General features: G+C 44.8%; 1 protein-coding gene across 1 annotated transcript; it reads right to left on the reverse strand.

Annotated features, from left to right (window-relative positions):
• Positions 1–4,198: 4,198 nt before the first annotated feature.
• KRR1 (KRR1 small subunit processome component) lies at positions 4,199–10,361 on the reverse strand. The gene is made up of 10 exons (XM_075747039.1): positions 10,232–10,361; positions 9,475–9,650; positions 8,832–8,966; positions 8,483–8,608; positions 8,303–8,386; positions 7,602–7,658; positions 6,925–7,095; positions 6,680–6,757; positions 6,463–6,556; positions 4,199–4,851 (listed from the first exon to the last, which is right to left on the reverse strand). The coding sequence occupies exons 1-10, from the start codon at positions 10,308–10,310 to the stop codon at positions 4,709–4,711; spliced, it is 1,143 nt and encodes a 380-aa protein (XP_075603154.1). The 5' UTR covers positions 10,311–10,361; the 3' UTR covers positions 4,199–4,708.
• Positions 10,362–20,451: the final 10,090 nt, after the last annotated feature.

Raw genomic sequence — 20,451 nt, forward strand, 5'->3', positions numbered from 1 at the left:
GTACCAGAGCGATCTCTATCTACTCAGAGGCTGGTTTAGATGCCTGTGCAGCATGCCCCTCTGCAGGGCACAAACACAGAGTTGTAAAGGAGGCTGGGAAGTTCTCCTCCCCGCTTCATTTCTGGGGTACTGCCCCTGCAGAACCTGTCAGTGTTCCTGCATATCCACTCCCAGCCCCACTGCTGGGGTGGATCTGCACTGAAAACACTGGAACCAGGACCCAAAGTTTCTCACATTATACTTCCAGGTAGTTAACTGCTTGCACTCAAATCATCTCGGCCTCACAGCATTTCCTGAATAAATCATTTTTCCAAAATGCAAATATGGATGGGGACAGAATTCTGAACTTCTTCCTTGATACATCTTTGCCCTTCGTATATCTTTATACTTAGCTTGTTGGCTACCAGAACCTCCCTAGCCAAGACATCACACTTGGAAACAGATGAGCAGTTTCTTTTCCACACTCCAGTGACCAGGGTCCCAGGGTCCTACTTGTGAGAGAGACAAACTCAGTTGTTTTCCAAACACAGCAGATCATAGATTCATGGAATCGTTTCAGTTGGAAAAGACCTTTAAGATCATCAAGTCCAACCATTAACCTCACACTGCCAAGTCCAAGATTAAAGTGTTAAAAAAAAACCCAAAAACATCGCAAAAGCAAGGTCATGGGTCTACCTGTTAAAAAGAGCAGCTATTTTCCTCCCCACTTGTCTTTTTGCCACTTTTGCCAGGGAGCAAAAATGAGCTCAGCAGGAATTCTCCTCTGCTAAGTTTAATCTATGCTTGGTCTCCAGGAGAATAAACACAACACAGAGACCTTGAAGTTCAAACATTCACAGCACTGTCATTTAACTGCATACTACATCAGCTCTAAGGAAATACCATAGAAAAAGCTTCATTAAAAAACCTGTAAATCACTGGGGCTTAGGAAAAAAAAACCACCACACAAACTTTACAACAGGTATCTTTCAAACAAAAAAGCCTGAAAGTCCTGAAGTGAAAGCTAAATAAATATTGCATCTCATTTTAAGGACATCCAAAAATCTAGATATTTAACTCCTGATGATCAAACCACTTTGAGTTGTCCACATTTATCTTATAGCACATGCCCATGAATTCCATATTGTGTTGGGTTTGCGTGGCAAGGTTTTGGTAGTGGGGGGGCTACAGGGGTGGCTTCTGTGAGAAGCTGCTAGAAGCTTCCCCTGTGTCTGACAGAGCCAATGCCAGCCGGCTCCAAGACAGACCCATCGCTGGCCAAGGCCAAGCCAATCAGCGCCTCTGTGATAACATATTTAAGAAAGAGAAAAACAGTTAGAGAGAGCTTTTGCAGCCAGAGAGAGGAGTGAGAAGATGTAAGAAACTCCGCAGACACCAAGGTCAGTGCAGAAGGAGGGGGAGGAGGTGCTCCAGGCGCCGGAGCAAGATTCCCCTGCAGCCTGTGGTGAAGACCATGGTGAGGCAGGCTGTCCCCCTGCAGCCCATGGAGGAAGGATGAGGGGGTGTAGCGATTCCACCTGCAGCCCATGGAGGACCCCACACCGGAGCAGGTGGAGGCACCCGAAGGAGGCTGTGGCCTGTGGGACGCCCACGCTGGAGCAAGCTCCTGGCAGGACCTGTGGAGAGAGGAGCCCACACCAGAGCAGGTTTGCTGGCAGGACTTGTGACCCCGTGGGAGAGACCCACGCTGGAGCAGTTCGTGAAGGACTGTAGCCTGTGGGAGAGACTCACGTTGGAGAAGGTCGTGAAGGACTGTCTCCCGTGAGAGGGACCCCACGCTGGAGCAGGGGAACGATGAGAGGAGTCCTCCCCCTGAGGATGAAGAAGCAGCAGAAACACCGCGTGATGAACTGACCGTAACCCCCACTCCCCGTCCCCCTGTGCCGCTGAGGGGGGCGGAGGTTGAAGCCGGGAGTGAAGTTGAGCCCGGGAAGATGGGAGGGGTGGGGGGAGGTGTTTTAAGATTTGATTTTATTTCTCATTCCTCTACTCTGTTTTGCTTAGTAATAAATTAGATGAATTTCCTCTCTAAGTTCGGTCTGTTTTGCTCATGACAATAATTAGTGAATGATCTCTCCTTGTCCTTATCTCGACCCACAAGCTTTCTGTTATACTTTTTCTCCCCTGTCTAGAGAAGGAGGGGAGTGATAGAGCGGTTCTGGTGGGCACCTGGCCTCCAGCCAGGGTCAACCCACCACACATATATATAAATTTTGCATTTGTGACAAATACAGCCTTCAGGTACTTTTTTGCAAGTCTGTAAACTCTAAAATAAGTTTAAGGACATAATTTGTAATAGTTTAAACTGTTTTGAAAATACTAAAGCCACTTGTTCACCCTTCCAAATCCACTTCATTTTCAATTCTTTACTTTTTATACAAGCGTTAGAACTGTATAGCCATATTCTCTGAGAAAACAGGTGCAAAAAGCACTAACAGTGAGCCCACGCACCCAGTTACAATTCAGATAACAGACTCTAAGTGGACAAATCCTTTGGTTTAACTTGCCTACAAGAATATGAGTAGACTTTCTTGATTTTCCAGTAAATTAATGTCCAACCAACCATCCTTGAGACCCGTCAACCACAACTGTAAAAGCTTAAACATAATGCAGACCTTTTCACCACATAACAACAGGTGGCCAAGAGTTTTACCATGGATAGGGATTAGATGCAAGAGCCACACAGACGCCTCGGATGCACACTTGTATGGAAGTACATATAATCTAAGGCCAGGCTGCCACCAAGCTGCGCTATGTTGTCCTGCACTGCAACTCAGGCAACCAGGCAGTTAGCTGGTGCTGCTCCAAAACAATCAGTTGTTTGTAGGGTGCTTTCAGCTAGGTCAAGTTCCTGACAGGAAATGCCACCCTGCAAGACCAGCACAGGGCAATAAACCCCATGTTTGTTTTTAACTTTTTAAACAACAGAGGAACACCTGTGCCAATCCTCAGCAGTGAAAGGTGTCTCGTCCTGCCCAGATTGGAATCAAGGACTCTCCCTCCCCTACGACACTCACACTCCTTCCCGGGCTACAGACCTCTCCTCACTGGGTTCTAGCTCTGCAGGCTCTTCTGTTGAAGCACTCATTCGTGGGATCACACTGTGAGAACAGGCATTTAAAACTCAACTATTGCAGTGCCTCCTGTTGAAATTAGCCCTTTTCTATCTGAGAGGTCTGAAATACCTGATACTGAACTTAGGTCACCCCTGCACACCATCAACTGCTAAACAACTGGTGTTCCTAAAAAGCTTTTCATAGTGCTGGTATCTAAACCCATCGGCTCGCTGCAGTTTCTGAGATGGATGTTTGTAACTTACCGTATTCGCAGTGAAGTATCTGTTGAAGTAGTATTTTCCTGATTGATTTTGCAATAAACTGTTTATGAACAATGCAGTCCCTGAAAGGATTGAGAGCATTTTTTTCCTTAACAATTAAGTGCCAAATAGTGATCACATAACTGAAAGGCAAAGAAGGCTAATGTTGTCCCCAACCCTAAAGGGCAAGCATCTTGGCTACTTCTCAATGTACATGTACTGAGTATTTAACCACATATAGTCTAAATTCTTATTTATCTATGCACAAAAGGAAATGGCTGTGGTTTTGCTTACTAGTTTCAAATAAAAGGACACTAGTCTAAGAGGAGCAAGTTGCAATGTTCTAGCATAATCATTTCACTGCACACACAAAAGCACTCCAACACAATCACGAAATTGGTGTGGCTCTATCACGTCCTAATAATTACATTTGCTTCTTTAATCTCAGATGTATGAAATAAGCAACAGCATCTCTTCTGGTGAATTTTATTTCATCACAATTTGCATTTTCAGGAAACTAAAACCATTTAAACTTCCTTTAAATAAAGGAAGGGCTTCAAAAAAAAGGAAAAAAAAAAGAAAAAAGGAAAAAAAAGAAAAAAAGAGGAACACAATTTCTTATGACTTTCTTGCAAGCAAGAAATAAATTAAGAATATATTTAAAGAAAGATAACCAGACTTTATGCTTTCCCTGCAGCACATTCCGTGTGGAAAGACACTTGCTTTGTACTACATTCTAAGAGCCTCCAGCATAATGCTAATAAATCAGTTTATTAATGGCATTCAATTAAGATTATGGTTTATCTAATTCTCACATGAAGCTGTGAGCTTGTTTCCTGGAAAACAAGATGTAGGTTGTGCAGTAACTGACTAATTAAAGGATTTAAGAACAATGTATTAAAATAGTTTATTAAGACCAAGACAAGACACAAAAATAATCAGCTTTTAAGAAACAAAAGCGTAATACAGTTATAAATCTTGCCCATTTTGCAGAAGTTATCACCATAACTGAAGCTGCATGTAGCCTGGTAGTCTATCACGTAAGAAGTACCTTAAACTCCCACCCAGTTCTCTGACCCCAGTGTTTTAACATCCTGCATCAAACTCCTAAATGTTTCTATTACGAAACCTTCCCTTTAGACAGATGGATATTATCCAAATACACTCTCATACTTTCTCAAACAACATAGCAACACAGATTTTCTTTACCAACCTCGGCAATTTTGCATAGCTGCTTCAGGTCCACTATTTAAAGTGTACTTCTGAAAAGAGAATGGCCTTTCTACCTAGTTGTTTCTTGCCCAGATTCTACTGACAGCAAGAACTCTCAAATCTTCCAAGTGTGAAAATGTTCATTAACGTGGGAGAAAAGTGAGCATCTCAGGTGGTGAATTACTTCTTTTTCTTTTTTTTCTTTTCATCTGCGGCCATTTTTAGCTTGACTTCTTCCACAGGAAGTGCTCCTAATTTCTTCTTCTTTGCATTCTTTACCTTTTCCTTGATGGCTTCAATATCGATTTTTTTCTCAGTGGAGACTACATAGTAAAAAAACCGCAAAGATAATAGACATTAATTTCACCTTTTCTAAATTGTAATGGTCTACAAGATGACTTCATATGTAAACACAGTAAGCTGCATCTTGTGCCATTGGTTAGGACTCATTTTACGTTCACTGATGATTTTATAAACTATTCTGATAATCGTTGTTGTTGAAACTAGTGTTATTCACAAACCTCTTTCAGCAGAATTCAAAGGAGAACAGTCATATAAACAATCCTATATAACTGCGTTTGAACACAGACGCCATGCTCTGCACACAGACAAACTAATAACACCCACGTCTCAGACTATAAATGTACTCCTCTGAAATTAATACACACACACTCTCCTGAACATAGGCCTATCGGCTTGGTTGGTCTCACATATGAAGAGAGGAAATTAATTATAGAGTTCTTACACCTGGGGAAGCTTTCATAGTATTTTGTCTTTCAGTGTGTAACTAAGGTGGTAAGATCCCAAACGTGCCTGTCCCATCCTCATGCTCTTTGCCTGGCCAGGAACAGGTGGGGTGGGTTGAGGGGATATGATACAGATCTTTGATCTGATCCCTACAGGAAGACCTTTGTAACAGATTTGTACAGAGAGTACCAGAGTTCTTAAGTAACACTTAATACTGAGCAACACGAATAACCTACTCTTATGGTCATCAAGGTGATGGTATTTTCTCTTTTGGGCATGAGTCATGAGTCTGGATCTCACTCCCCTATCTCACACAGTTCATTCCTACATCTCACAGTGGGTACCAACTGTCCTTGGATCCTGGTTCTTCTCTACATACAAACTATTGCTGTCATTTATTTTTGGAAGACTGAAGGACTTCAGGTCAAAACACACAGCAGCTAGAAAAGCACAGTATTTGAGATACAGTACAGTCAATAGCAGGATTACTGAATATTTACTGCCATCACAAAAAAGTTCTACATCAACGCTGCAGAACACATACACTTCTCAAAAAACATGAACTTTTCAGTTCATAAGAAACTGTGCACTGTATAGTGTAATAACATGTAGGTAGTATATCTAATACAAAACGTACAGTGTATATCTAATAAAATGAATGAATATGTAGTATAATCAATGAATCCAAGGAAACAGAAGACTTGTTTCTCTAGTGTGTAAAAACCAAATCATCTGAGAACAAAAGTTCTTATTCTGCATATAGTGCAGTTAACTTTTAGAAAAGCTATTTATTCTATCTTATACCAATACTTACTTGTGGCATAAGTTTCCAAGTAAGTATTGCTTTTGGACTTCTTTTTCTTAACAAAAAAAAACATTTGAGTGCAAAAGTTATGGCAGCTTCGCTACAAGACTGAAAGCCAAAACTTGATGTAGCCAGAACAATTGAGATGGCCATCCCAGTATCTCCATCAGGAAAACGTTCTACAGAGAATTGTCGTTTCATAGGTACAGAGTTATGAGCTGCATGATCTTTCTACTGATGCTGGCAACTCCAGGCATGGAACTAACCACTAGGATTTTTTCATATGACCTTTCTTATTTCCTACAGTTGTATCTCTGCAAAATCACTCAGCCTAGGAATCAACAGCAGAAGGTTTTAGAACGGGGCGGGGGGGGAAGGTTACCTTTTTTTGTTTTCACGACTGGCTTTTCCTTCGGTGGGATAAAAGCTTTATTTCTTTCTTCTTGTCTTCTCTTAACTGCATCTGCTTGCTTTGCCTAGAGTTACCAACAAAAAGGTCAAGTATCAGTATAGCAGGGCAAAAGGGACAAAAAAAAAATATAATTCCAAGTCAGCAGTCAAATGTTTTTTAAATGAACAGTGGGTTAGAACAACTTTACCTTTATCTCTTCCACTTGCTTTCGTTTCTTCTGTCTGTCTTTCAAGAAGTATTCACCACTTGCCAATTCTTTATCAATCTGCGTAAGACGTACGGAGAAATTTTAGATAACTATGCATTATAAGCCACATGTATAGTATCAGGAAATCAGAACTTGACAGAAAAGGCCTTCCAACCTCTTGTTAACAAGAACACAATTTCAAGTCATGCTATATTCGTGCAAAACCAAACAAGGTTTCAGCTTACCTGGCTTTCTGGCTGCGGAGGTGGGAATGGGGTGTACTCCTTCTTAGTATTTTTCTTCTTTGGCTCCTTGCGTTTTTTCAAGTTCTTCCGCTTGAACTTAGGCAAAAATCTTTCCCAACTTTGTGACCTCAGTTCAGGATCTTTTGATAATTCCCTTTTGATCATCAAAGTCTTCAGTAGTTTTAGGATGTCACAAAGAAGTTATTAAAAAAAAAAATATTGCAGTAGTAGCCAAAACCTCCAAACTACAAGTTTTACTAGGCTTTCTTACAGTGAATATGCTATATCCGAACCTTCCATCTCCCACTTCAATAAGAGTAGAGGGGGTTTAATTACTAACTGCAGAACCAGAAAGATAGGTATGTCTCCAAATGGGGACAGAAAGCACTGGAGAAGGTACCTCAGTTTAAATGAGCAAGTATCAAGCAAACAATCAGATGGAGGAAAGATTATAAACGCTTCTCCTTTGATGTTTTCTTAGGTAATTTTAATGGTATTATGGCACTGTGTCCAGGTAAAATGGAGGATATTGAAGACAAGGTTTTTTTAAAGAAGCACACTACAGAAATTCTGAAAAATAAATTACCACACAGAAACATGTAAATTATTAACATACAACTCTCTAAGAAGAAATAGTACTTTCTCATAAATAAAGATGCACAGTGGACCACGCTAACCTTAATGTTATATATGGGATGTATATTCTTCATTGTGTCCAGAACAACTTTTCTAACCTGTATTTAATGAAAACAAACAAACAAACAAAAAAACCCCATAAAAATCAGCAAGTATTTAATATTCTAATCAATTAAAATACTAGGTATACTACCATGCTTCCTCTCCCTCCTGCCCCTAAAAGTAGGTTGATTTAAATAGCTAACGCATTTGGCTAACTAGAAGGCACACCACTTCAGAAATATCAAAAGCATTGTCATGTTTCTAATAGACTCCAGCATGCCCCACAAACATTACTTTCATCTTACTATGGATTGTGTGATGTCATGAGAAACTCTTGCTTTTGACAAGCATCCTTCTCCTATGTAGTTACTAAAAACATCAGATGTTCCTTAATGTTAGATATCATTAACTGTGCACTACTTTCCCTCTTATACCTCTTATTTGAAACTACAAAAATTCTTGCAAAAAAGAGAGTATTTCACAAATACTTTTTTACTTCCAAGAGAGAAAGATCTCAGAGTCTAAACAACATTCAATGTTAGTATCTTATCTGCTATGGACATTCATGTGAATGTAGGTTACTAACACATAGCTGAAACGTCAGTGAGATACTCCTGAGGTTGCCAGATTTTGCCTCTTGTCTGCCCTCAAGCTGGGCAGAGAAGTATGCTACACGAACTGCTCATCTGCTTTCCCTTACCTCTTTGAGGCCACTAAAAGGTCCAAGAGCTGAAACAGTGTTGCCTTGCACCATAATGTAACAGTTTGTTAACAGTTCCAGGGCCTACACCAAAAAAAGGAAATTAAGTAAGTGTAAGCTGAGGACCTGACACAAAATTGTGTGTAAGAATTTTCTGGTTACTGCACCTATTGGAAATACCTTCAGAGTAGATCCTTTTGGCCCAAGAAGTCGTCCTCTTCTTTTTATAAAAGTGTCTCTCTTCCTCACCAGAGACCCTATTTTAATGATGTCACATGCAACGTCATCCTGAAGGATACGAACTGCCTAAAGAGACATAAAGCAGGAAATATCATCTGAATGCAAATGTATTATTCAGAAGTCAAGAGCATACTGCAGGTTATTCTTCTCACTTCAGTTTCAGACACATTTACTTTAAATACGTATTTTATTTTACTTGACTCACTTGAAAATCCCCCATTTTGAAAACATACTATTTTATATGTATTTTGATAGAATTGTATACAAACTTCCAGGATTTAATACAAACCTGTTCAAATGGAACACTTCTTGCCAGAAGTTTTATTAAATCTCTAGCCCTGATGATTGCATAGGGATCAAAAGTCTTCTTAGTGGTAGTGACAGTCATGCTTCCTTCAATCAGATCCAGCGTTGCATTCAGATACTGCAAAATTTGAAAAGAAAGCGTGAATCAATCTCTAAATAAGAACCTCAGAATTCATCTTTGGCAGTAAGAAGTTAACTAACAGAATGCTATGTACTGAATGCAAATTCATTTTCCAAAATTCCTGAAGTGACTTTCAGCTTAAAGAAATTCACAGACACGCACAAAAAAGACTGAACATCGTTGTCACAACGCCCGAAACACCACCTTCATCATCTCCTTGAATTCAGGCGCAACACAGTCATCAGCATCTGGATGATGAGATGCTTACTGCTGCAAAGAGCTTTGTTGACAACATCTGTAAAGAACTGCAAGTCTGGCGACACAGACTTTCACTGATTTTGATGCCAATAAAAAAAATGACACTACCGATTCTAAACGCAAGCACAGTAGAAACACACACGAATACAGTGTCAGAAAAGCAACTTGCACAATTTTTATAAGCTTAAGTAACAACTGTATCTCCCAAAAGATAAATCATAGTATCACAATTAGTAAGTATGCATACATGTTCACTCAAGGCTTTCTGGACAAGTGGCCAGCACTCTTTCAAGTATGCTTCTCTATACTTTGGGAATAACGTTGCAAAACTGCTTTCTTCCAGCAGCCCCTTGGGATTATCTTCTCTTGTAAAGGCTGGCTCTTTCCATCCATCTGGCACAGTGAGAAGTTCAGATTCATCAACTGTTACAGGTATAAAAAAAAAAAAAAGTTGGTTTGTTCCTCCTCTGTCATCAGTGACTATTCCTTCTCCTCGTTTAACTACAAAAGATACAGCAAGTGAAAGCAGGGACACAAAGTTCTGTTTAATACTTTCCTGAATGCGTTCTGCATCTCTTCTGACCTTAAAGAAGTTACTGCTTTAAGCTATTTTTAAAAAAACAAAACAAAACAATTCCATAACTGACATGTGCGCTGTGGACAGGACGCTACACAAGAACACGACAGAAGAGGCCGAGGCGAGCAGCGGGGCACCTGTGAGGAGGGGCGCACCACAAGGCACCGCCGCCGCCCGCCCCTCGCACCCAACAGCCCCCGCTATCCTGCCGCAGGCCGGGAAGCAGCCTGCTTTCCTCACGCTGACTTTCCGCTCATACGAAATCGCGGCCAAGCTCCTCAGCCCCCCATTGTTTTAGGAAACCGGGCGGACCCCCGACGCCGGGACGGGACAGCAGGCCCGCGGCTAGAGGAAGGGAGACCCTCAGCCCGAGGGCTTCCCGGCGAGCCTGCTGCCGGCCCTGCAGGGACCCTCACCCCGCCCCCACCTGTCGCCGCTTTCTTTTTGGTTTTGTTTCTTTGTTTTTCTTTTTGCTTCGCCTCAGCCGCCTCAGCAGAATCCGCCATGTCAACTCGCGCGCCGCCGCCACCGCTCACCCGGCGCCGGAAGCGCCGTGCGCCGGAGGGGGGCATGGCGCGGTGCACGCCGGGAGCGGTAGTCCCGGCGGAGGAGACCCTGAGGGGAGCGGCGGGGTGCTGGCGGCGGGCAGGAGTGCTAAGGCTTTGAGAGCGGCTCTGACCTTTGTGTTCAGAGCTGTTTTCCTACGGCGTTGTCCTTCCCTGGGAGCAAAAAACTGGAACTGAAGCTGGCGCGAACAGGCAGGGATGCCTGCGCTGCCTCCCAGCGAGGGGCAGTGGCGGCCTCTGCTGTGTGGGTGGCGGTGAAGGTGCTCAGGCAAGGGGTAGTGCAGGCCGCCCGTCAGGTCTAAACATCTCATTGCTGCTTGTGAACACAGAGAATTCCCGCAGCTCTCCATCAGGGTTACTTTATCTCAAGGTGTGTCTGGACCTGAGTGACTGGCTCCTGTGAAGGTGTCCCAGTGTGCCTCAAACCGACAGGGTCTGGCGGGTGGTGCTGCTGCTGGAGACCTCGCTCACTTCCCCAGAGTGGCTCCGCAGCCTTTTCGACTCTGCGCTTCTACCGTGGTTACAGGCACAGGCGCTAACACATCTAACGCTGCGGTTGAGGTGAGAGGCATATGCCAAGCGTCTTCTTTCTTTCCTCCTCTTTCATGTGAAACATCTTTTCTACCCACATTCGTCAGCTTTGAATTTTCTATCGGTGTTATGCAACACAAAGGAAACAAGAACCAGCATCATCAAAATGTAAACTGAAGTATATTGATAAATACTTTAAGTACTTCAGTGCTTATAACCAGAGAAAACATGTTCCTGATGGCACCTAATAATTCAGTTGAATAATGTAATTTAAGGTTCTCTGGGGATGCCCTGCATCGTCCTCACTCCCCCTCCCTCTACCTGGGTATTTTCTTCAGTAAAAAAGGAAGAGTGTGCCTCCTTCACTCTCTTTTATGCGGACCGTGAAAAGCCAATGGAGTGACAAACTGGGAGAGACCTGTAAGAGCAGGAGCACCTGCATCTCTGAGGCAGGATGGCATTGTCCTTGGCAGGTATTTGTCAGACCTGTTCATAAAAGCCTGCACTCTGGTGTGTTTAGTTACCATCATGACAAGACAGATATTATTATCATGTGATCTAGACATAAAATATGAATTTAAAAAGCAGGTTTGACCCCCCCAAACTTTTCTCTGAACCTGACTGTTTGCTGTCTTTCCCAGCCTGCTCCATCTGCCAGCCCCGTGCCAGCTCCGTCTCCCACAACAAACAGGACACCATGATCCTTTCCGCCTGCAAGTTTGCCGTCCAGTTAATGCATGTTTTTAGCCATTTATTTTAATTTCAGAGGGCTGCTGGTGGGTCCCTCCGGCCGTCCGGCGTGGGTGGTTATCCAGCCCCGACCCCGCTAGATGGCAGTGACCGCTGCGCTAAGTGGAGCATCCCTGACGGAGCTGCCGTCCGCCCTGTGGTTTCTGCTCGAGGGAGGAGAGGGGGAGAGATGGAGGCGATGAGGACCGCGTTCCCCTCTGCCCACGCAGCCCTGCCTTGCTTGGAGAGGCTGAGGTCCTGCTCCTGCCTCGCCTGGTGCCGAGCTTTGGATGCTGTATGCGATTGACAGAAAGGTGCAGTGCCCCTGAACGAGCACAGGGAGGCAAATTTGCTTCTCTGAGCTCTTGGGCGCAGAAGTCTCCTGGGACTACTGGGCTGGTGTCCCTTTGCGCTGGGCAGCCTGTGAGCATAGGATGGGGTCCTGCCTGGGTGTAGGCACCCGCTCGTTGCAAAGGCAGGGCTGAGGGTCCCAGGGAGACGTTTCTGCTCTGGGAGGTAGTGCATGAAGTGCACGGTGCACATCTCTCCTGAAAACTGGCCACGTATTGTGAAAGCGCAGCAAAGCAGATTTGGGAAGAGTTTGAGGGAGGATAATTAGTTTAGTTCAGCACTTGTTTATAGCCTGGCTCCCCCTACATGTAGGATGCAGCCCACCAAAAAAATCACAGGAGTGGGCTGTGGAAGGGGCGTGCTGGCAGCGCTCAGCAGTGGGAATCAGCTTCCTGACTGGGATGAGAGGGGAGATGTAGAAACACTGCAGGTCATGGAGCGTTGAGAGCACAAAGACAAATTACAGCCATGAGAGAGAACCGGGAGCCCAAGGGAGAGGTTGGGGGTGGGGGGGGAGACAGCATGGCCAAGGCGATGGGGGAGGCAAAGGATCTTTGCAGCAGTGCACTCTCTGTCTATGAGCAGTTTTGAAGGTCAGAGGAAAGGTCTCTGGTGAGATACACCTTCTTTCTCTCCAACCTGCAGACCTCTTGGGCAGTGCGCCTGCTCTGGGTGTACATCTCACACTTCTGCAGTGGCAGCGATAGCCCACTCGTGTGCCCGCTCCTCTCCTGCATTGGCTGCTGCTGCATGGGGGTCACCGAGCCTTCCAAGCCTCTGAGCAGGAGAAGGAGAGAGGTGCACGGTGCATGGTGTAAGGGGGCAAGGCACTGGGGCCTCATGGCACCCAACTTCTCCAATTCAAAGGATGGACAACCCTCTTTAGTGCAGTGCTGCACTGAACTGCGTCTTTGCCCAATTGAGACAGCTTCACTAAAAATAATGGGAAACAGAGGCAGTCGTGCTAACAGACTTGGAAGCTGTGATTCAGGAAGGTCCCTCATGTTCCCTCCTGTCTGATTCTTTGAAGGAGACAGTAGTTTCTCATCTTCCCTCTTACCTCAGGATCTGTGGTCTGGCTGGATATGGAGAAGCCACTTCCCTAATTCCTAGTAGGGACAGGATGCTCCCACAGACCAGCTCTGCTCCTCTGCGCAGCCTTCTCAGGCTCCAGACAACAGCATGTTTATATAATTTTTATTAGTCACCACTGAAATGCAATAACCAGCCACTGTTCGTCTGGCAGGGTTAGGAGGGTGAGGACAGCTAACTAGGGGGGACCGTGGCTGCCAAGAGGATGGGGGACTGAAGGCTGGTGCCCAGGTGACTGCCGCTGGGCTGTGCCATGGCAGGGATGGTGCGTCTCCGCAGGAGCAGGGTCCCCCGCACACTGGCTTGGCAGCTGAGCTCCCAGGCAGAAGGGGCAGGGCAAGAGCCTGTGTGGTGGCAGGGCACAGCAACCCCATGGCCGGTGGGACACAGCGCCGCTGCAATTCCCTGCCCTCAACCATCCTAGCCTCTGGGGTCTGTGCACCCTCCCAGCTCTGCCAGCACCAACAGGCAACGTGCTTTCTGAAAGCAGATTTCACTGGCAGTACGTACCATGTTCATTGTTATAAGAGCCCAGTGTGGGATGGAGAGACCCAGGTGCAAAGGGCTCCTTTGAGGACCTTTGTCTGAATAGCACAGATCCCAGCCTAGCAAGACCCCTATGCCTGCTGAACCCATTGCTGGTCTTTGGAGGGACCTGGGTCAGCTCTGTGAGTGTGTATACATGCAAGCGTTTTCTTCTGTTAAAAACAAAGCAAAGGAATGAAACAGCACAGCTGCCCAGCCTCCCTTACGTGCGTTTCAGGCTATATGATAAAAAGGGCAGAGCACTGCTGTTAGAATGAAGGTGCCTCTTTATTATGCAGCAAAGTAATTATTTCCCAGTCAGTAGATAGGACTCCAGCCACTTGGCACTTTCTTGCATGCCATTTTCCCATCCAAAAGAGCAACTTGGGATTTTGTGATAATTCAAGCAGATGAGCTCATGCACATGGCATTCATTCACTAGAAACGCCACACAGATCCCATTCAGCCTCAGCACTCGTAAATCCATGTGACACTTTTATCTATTTATAAACTTTTAACAGCAGGTTATGATTGTTATGCAAGCCATTTTCCAGGGATTAATAAGCAGCTTGTGTTGATGGCAGCGAGAAGGACCATTAACTGCTCTGGGACAGTCATTAATCTGTAGTAAATGCTCAGCATCTGGATCATTTCTACGTAATTAAATAATCAATACTGCCTTTTGATTCAAATAACTGGAGAATTGTATTTCAAATTTATCTTGGCTTAGGGTGTTCTTAATTGGCTTAGGGTGTTCTTAATTCTGTTAGTTTATAACAGGGCAGGAAACAGGCACACGGGCAAGCAAGAGCTGCTCTTGGTGTGACTGGCTTTTAAATTATCAGCTCTTTCATACAAAATATCTCAAGTGATCAAAATACAGTTCAGACTGGCCACCAAAACCTATTCATTGGACTGGATGGAGAAAAAATAATCACAAATATTTTGTCCTTTTTCTCTTAAGATAGAGTTCTTTCATTATTGGAACAAAATTATGTCTTTAAGTGACCCGACACTGGGAGGTAGCCTGGCAGAATTAAAGTAATCAAACAGAAACTCCCCCTGCCCAGCCACCTCCAGAAAAGTCCCCTTTGATTCATTCCCCATTTGGTTAACATGACCTCTGCGCCCTTGGGCGGATGGGGTTGGGGTCTTTATTTCTCTTTTCCCCCTCCCTCTCCCTTTCTCTCTCTGGGCAGTAGTGTAAGTCACTTCTCTGCTTTTGTTTTGTTCTTGTCTTTGCTGTCGAATCCAGTGATCTGCTGAGATGCTGATAGATGGAGGTAACAGTGCCCATCGCTAACCTGGTCAGGCAAGAACCACACCACAGTGGTGCTGCTGCCTTCTCCGTGAAGAGCTGGGGAAATGCCCAGGCAGGCAGAGTTCATTATAGGTGAGAACAGTTAAGTGGGAGTTGAAAACATTCATTTCAAAAGAAAGAGACTTTATTCTATCGTCACAGGATCATATGCCAATTCCCATCCTTTTGAGCTCTCTTTCCACCAGATAACAAATCTGCAACTTAGCACAAGGACATGACAGAATAACAACTCACCTTCACTGTTAGTGGGGTTAAAACCTGGTAAAAAAGCAAACAGTCACATATCTATTCATATTTTGAGGCTGGAAAGACAGCAGGAAGATTTTTCAAGAAATAGAGAGGAATTTTACTGACTCGATAGCAAAGTTTTCAGATGTAACTACCATGAAGACGCTTGTGAAGCTAGGCATGAAAAGATAAAGAAGAGGGCACGGTGGCCATCATAAATTGATCTCAGCTGAGGCATAGCTGAGTTTGTGAGAGCAAGGGCTTACGTTTGAAAGAGAGTTGAGAGGAGGGCATGTGCTGAACCCTAAGAGGAACAAAGAGCTGGAAAATGAGAGGACTGCAAACCATAAAAGCATCTGAAAGGACTAGCTGGAAAACCAAAGCAAAGATGAAGAACCTGGGATAAGAAGAAAGAACCTGAAGAAAGAACCAATGGGTAAAAAAGGTTTGTCTGGGGAAAGACTTGCTTGCAATAAAATTATTGTCAATTTGGGGACAAGAAAGGGACAAGAGCCAAACTGGGAAAGGAATTTAGTATCATTATGAAATCGAAGCAGCAGGTTTAGATCAAAAGATCTTTGGAACAGGGGATGTGCCTCATCATGTATTCGTACAGTGACTGACAGAATGAGGCTTTTGTCTTGACTTGAGCCTCTGGGAGTTGTCAGAAAACAAACACCTCACCATGGCAAGCTGCACCAGGACCTCTGAGATATACACGGAATAATAAAAATGGGAGGGTGAAGGTGAGTGCTGGTCAGGGGTAGATGTATCGGAAGCCGGGGAGGAGGAAGGCAGGGGGCTGAGGAAGGCGGTGGAAGGAAATGCCTAAATCAGAGTATTGGTCCAAAGCCTCTGAGGGGAAGGGAGTCAAGCAGGGATTAGAAAGCAATCGTTCCTGTCTGCTTTAGAAAGTCTCCCACACAGTGCGGAGAGCAATCACACGTTCCCAAAGGCGCAGCAGGGAAGGCTAACAGAGATTTCTCCAGCTGTCTCAGTAGCCATCCAATTTAGGTAATGCCTAACACGGGCTGTGCCTGCCAGGGCAGTGCTACTCTAATGGCTCTTGACTCCCCAAAGCGGGAGGTGTCCCTTGTCACCTGGAGGCACAGGTCTGCTGTGGCTGGGGCAGCACCTGAGGTCCCCTCCACTGGCACCTCTCCTGGCCTCTCTCTTGTGGGTGCTGGGGGAACCATGGGGAAAGGAGAAGGGGCAGATTCCCTTCTGCTGCAGAAGGGGATCTGCTGTGCTGCTCCCTGTAAACCTGCAAAGAGCAGAACCTTTCTCAAAGGCATATGGTGCCATGGGGCTGTGGATTGAAGCTGGGATTTGAAAAAAAAAAAAAAAAAAAGGTTGTTAAAATAATTTTCAAGTCATACCTGAGCAACCAGAGTTTGAGCACAGCTTTTCTTTAGAAATTTGAAACAATGATCATGTGTGTTTTTGTGAAACTCATAGATAAAACACTCCCTCAGTCTATTTTTCTCTTGTACTAGAATCTGGGCATTATTATGCAGATTTCCACTATAGCAAAATTATGGCAGAATAAATAGCTCTGCTATGCACGAAGGGGAATCCTATTACATCTTCAGTAACTCTCAGAAAGCATCATCGCTATTATACCAATTGAAGAGACAGAAAACAATTTTTAATTAAAAATATTTATAGCAGGCATAATACCAACTGCCAGTTTCACTATCCAGTGAATGCATTTTGCAGCTGGTACTAATTCTCTCTTATTTCCACGAGGTTAGCCAATATCAGCTGTTCATTAAGCAGAGGACATTTCAGGAGTATCCATATTATATGCTGTAACTAACTGAGAAGTTCTTCCTTTGATAGATTTTAGGAAATCAAGATTGCTTTGCTATGTTATTCTGGGATGTTATAATAGAGAGGTCATTTCCCAGCGATCTGAGTGGGCTGCATCATCAGTTTTATTCAAATCAATCCTACAAACTGCTTTCCAGCAGATAAGAACATTTTAATTAGCAATATATCTTTTGTCTTCTATCTGCAGTGGAGTAGGGGGTGGGAAATTGATTTCAGCATGCCCTTGTTTTTACTGGGATAGCAGCATAATCAGAAGGTGTCAGCAGAACCACAGACAAATTAATTTTGAGATACAGAGCTTCATACAGCCGACTGCACGGCTGCTCCTTGTGCTGAGTCCGTCCAGGCTCTGCAGGCAAGCTCACTGCTGCCGACAGCACCTGGCACACCGAGGGACAAAGTCTGATACGGCTTTCTTGGGCAAAGGGCACGATAGCAGTCGGCTGGCTCACACCAGAACACTCTCTCACTTTCTGTGCCAGAGAGCACGTAAGACCTTGGTTCTTCTCCTGGTTAGATGTATATATCAGTAAACGTGCTTATGTGTAGCTGTAGGTGGCGGCCAGCTGGCCCTAGGAGTGGTAAGAGCAGCTATAAGCCTGTAGCTTCTGCTGTAGCTGTAACTCAGGCTCAGAGGAAACCAGCAGGCAGAGGATGGGACACAGAGGAACCCTATTCCCACATATCTCCCTTCCTCCTACCTCTCTGTGCCAGAGGACGCGTGTCTGAAATGCAGAGCTGGAACAGTGTCTCCACCAGTTTTGTGCCCATGGGGAGCTCTCTCCTCGTAAATGCAGGGATTCAGCAGTGTTTGTCCTTGGTTCACATTCATGTGGCTCAGAGGGGATTCGACACGCTGAAGGCTCCAACCCATAAAATCTAATATGAAACCTCTTGTTCTCTGTATTCACTCCAGGATAGCCAGCAGCCCAGCCAGCAAGGAAATCCCCTGGTGATTTATCAAAGTAGCAGCTGGGAACTGACAAACCAAGCAGCTCATCATAACCTGGCTTGTGACTTGCTAAATCCCATCTGGTTATTGTTTTTCACTTTAAAATATTAGCAGTGTGTTTCAAAACCCTGGGTTTAGCAAGCTGTGTTTCAGAATTGGAAAGATCAAACCTCATTTGAATCTGTGAAGTCATTAACAATATGGCTACTCTTCCACTCACAATAGATTTTACAGCAATTTCCCCTGGTCCGGATCCCCAGTGGCAGCAGAGGAGCCCAGGGGACCCAGCTGGAAAGGTGAACGATGTGAAATGGTGGAGAGGGGCATCCCTGAGGGGAGCAAATGCTGTCCCAGGAGGTGATTCAGATCAATAGTTAATGTAGGGAGGTGCTCTGAGTTGCTCCCATGGGAGCTTGCCTCCCTCCACTGCCTGCAGACCAACCTGTGAAGAGCAGCTGCTGTCGCTTAATTAGCCTTTGTGAATATTCTGCTTTAATCCATCTTTAAAGCTTGCAAAAGCCTAGCATGTCCATGTGCTGATCTTGCTCTAGGCAAGCATTGTGCCAGTCATCAACAGCTTCAAGAACGCAAGCTCCGCCAGCTCCATATAAGAATGTCCAAGCTGTTACATCCATTTTCTTTTACAGGGAAATAAGTCTTTCAGGCAGCCAAGAAGTGAACCCTTTCTTCTTGCACAGATAGCAATAAAGGCTTCCAGAGCAATTTGGGCTGAGCGTATGGAATACAGTCACCACGGCAGGCCCAGACCTAACTTTCTGAGCAGTCGCGATGTCCTAGGGTAGCTCTGATTTTAGCTGTTCCCCTCGGTATTTTGTGTAGCTGTGCAGGGTGCATTTGATGTTCTTTTTATTTCCTAATGGTAGCACACAGTTTCAGTGAAAAAAATTATACCAGTCCACCCTCTGGCAAGGTGGTCTCTGAACAAGTGGAGCAGCAGAGCGTGAAGCATTCCTTCTCCCGCTACTCATCTTTTTGGTCAGTTGTTCATGAAATGGCATATGGAAAAGCAAACCTTTATTTCCCCCAAATGTTTTGTCTGGGTATAAGTAGAGTTCATAGGTTGAACAATAGTAAGCTTGCACCAGACCTGACAAAGGAGAGTCAGACAGTGTAGTCAACCCCACAGTGAGCTTGAGGACCTGGGTATCCATTACAAGAGCTGCTACTAAGCTTGACCAACCACTTTCCTTGCCTAAACTATACATTTTCAAGGGCAGGAACTTTCTCTAAGTATGTGTTTGTACAGGAGGGCAATTTGAGATGATATTGTGCGAGGTACAGCTGCAACGCAGACTGCTGGCTGCTGAACGTTGAGTTTATCGTAAAGACACATCCGATGCGGAAGGAAATACAACAGAGCTGGTGGGTGGCAAAGTAGCTGTTAAAACAACCATTTCACATAAAATGTCACAGGCTGAAGTTTGATTGATAAAATTTCATTTTTGCATGCCACCGGGAGGAAGAAAAGAGCCCATCTGTTCTCCAAGCGTTGCACATTGTGAAGCAAACTGCTTGCAGCTTGGCAGATCAGAACATTAGAAGAAAAAAAAAAAAAAGCCAACCATAGATGAGCATGAATACAAGATGAGTCATTGAAGTTTACCCAAAAGCAACATAAAAATTATGGTTCTTGCCAGGAAGTTATGCCAGGGTATTCTCACAGGCTTGGCTCGCCAGGACAGGCAGCCAGAGAGAGAAAGCGGCGGGGAATAGGGGTGCATTCTTCCGCCGCCGAGGCTGGCGAGGGCCGCTTGGCTGCTTGCTGCGGGGAGAATGCGTGTGTTTGTCTTAGCAGACAAGGGGCACCATTATCACATACCTCAGCAGGGTTGTAGATGTCAACCAAATAATTGGTTTTATTTAGGATGTGACGTCCAAATGGTGAATGAAGCATTTTGGGTGTCCTGGAAAGATTTTATATACAAACCAGCTGGAATCCCATTGACAGGAACAGCCTCTTCCTTTCCCTCAACCCCCTCCCCGTTACTTTCAGTCAGACAGAGCTGGAAGTGGCTGAGAGTCGCTCCAAGAAGCCTGTGCCTTTGAGCAGTAAAGTCTACTGGTGCTAAACATCTGACACTTGTTCGTTAAGAGAGACCCGGGCAAGCATTTCATCATTGAGATGAGTACTTAATACATGAATGGGTAGTGAGAAAACATATTTGTGGCCATTTCAAATGGCTGTCATACCAGGAGACTCCAAGTCTGAGCAGGTTGGAAAAGCTGCAGGGTGCTTTGGAAATCTCTCAAATGAACTCACATTTGTAAAGCACAAAGTTGCTGATGCAGCTTCCGAAGAAAAATGAGTAGTAGAGTGAGCGGGCAGGCATGGGACAGGCAGCGGGTGCAGAAGGCTCCAGCCTCCTTTAATACAACTGCTAGGTTATAGGGAAGGGGGGACCTTACACAGCTTTCCATGCAGAGCATCACCAAAACAATACAGCCCATCCTGGTGGCTCTAGTGCATCTCATGGCCAATGCAGGACAGATGCATCTGC

Source organism: Balearica regulorum, chromosome 1, assembly GCF_011004875.1.
Source record: "Balearica regulorum gibbericeps isolate bBalReg1 chromosome 1, bBalReg1.pri, whole genome shotgun sequence".
Classification (NCBI taxonomy): Eukaryota; Metazoa; Chordata; class Aves; order Gruiformes; family Gruidae; genus Balearica; species Balearica regulorum.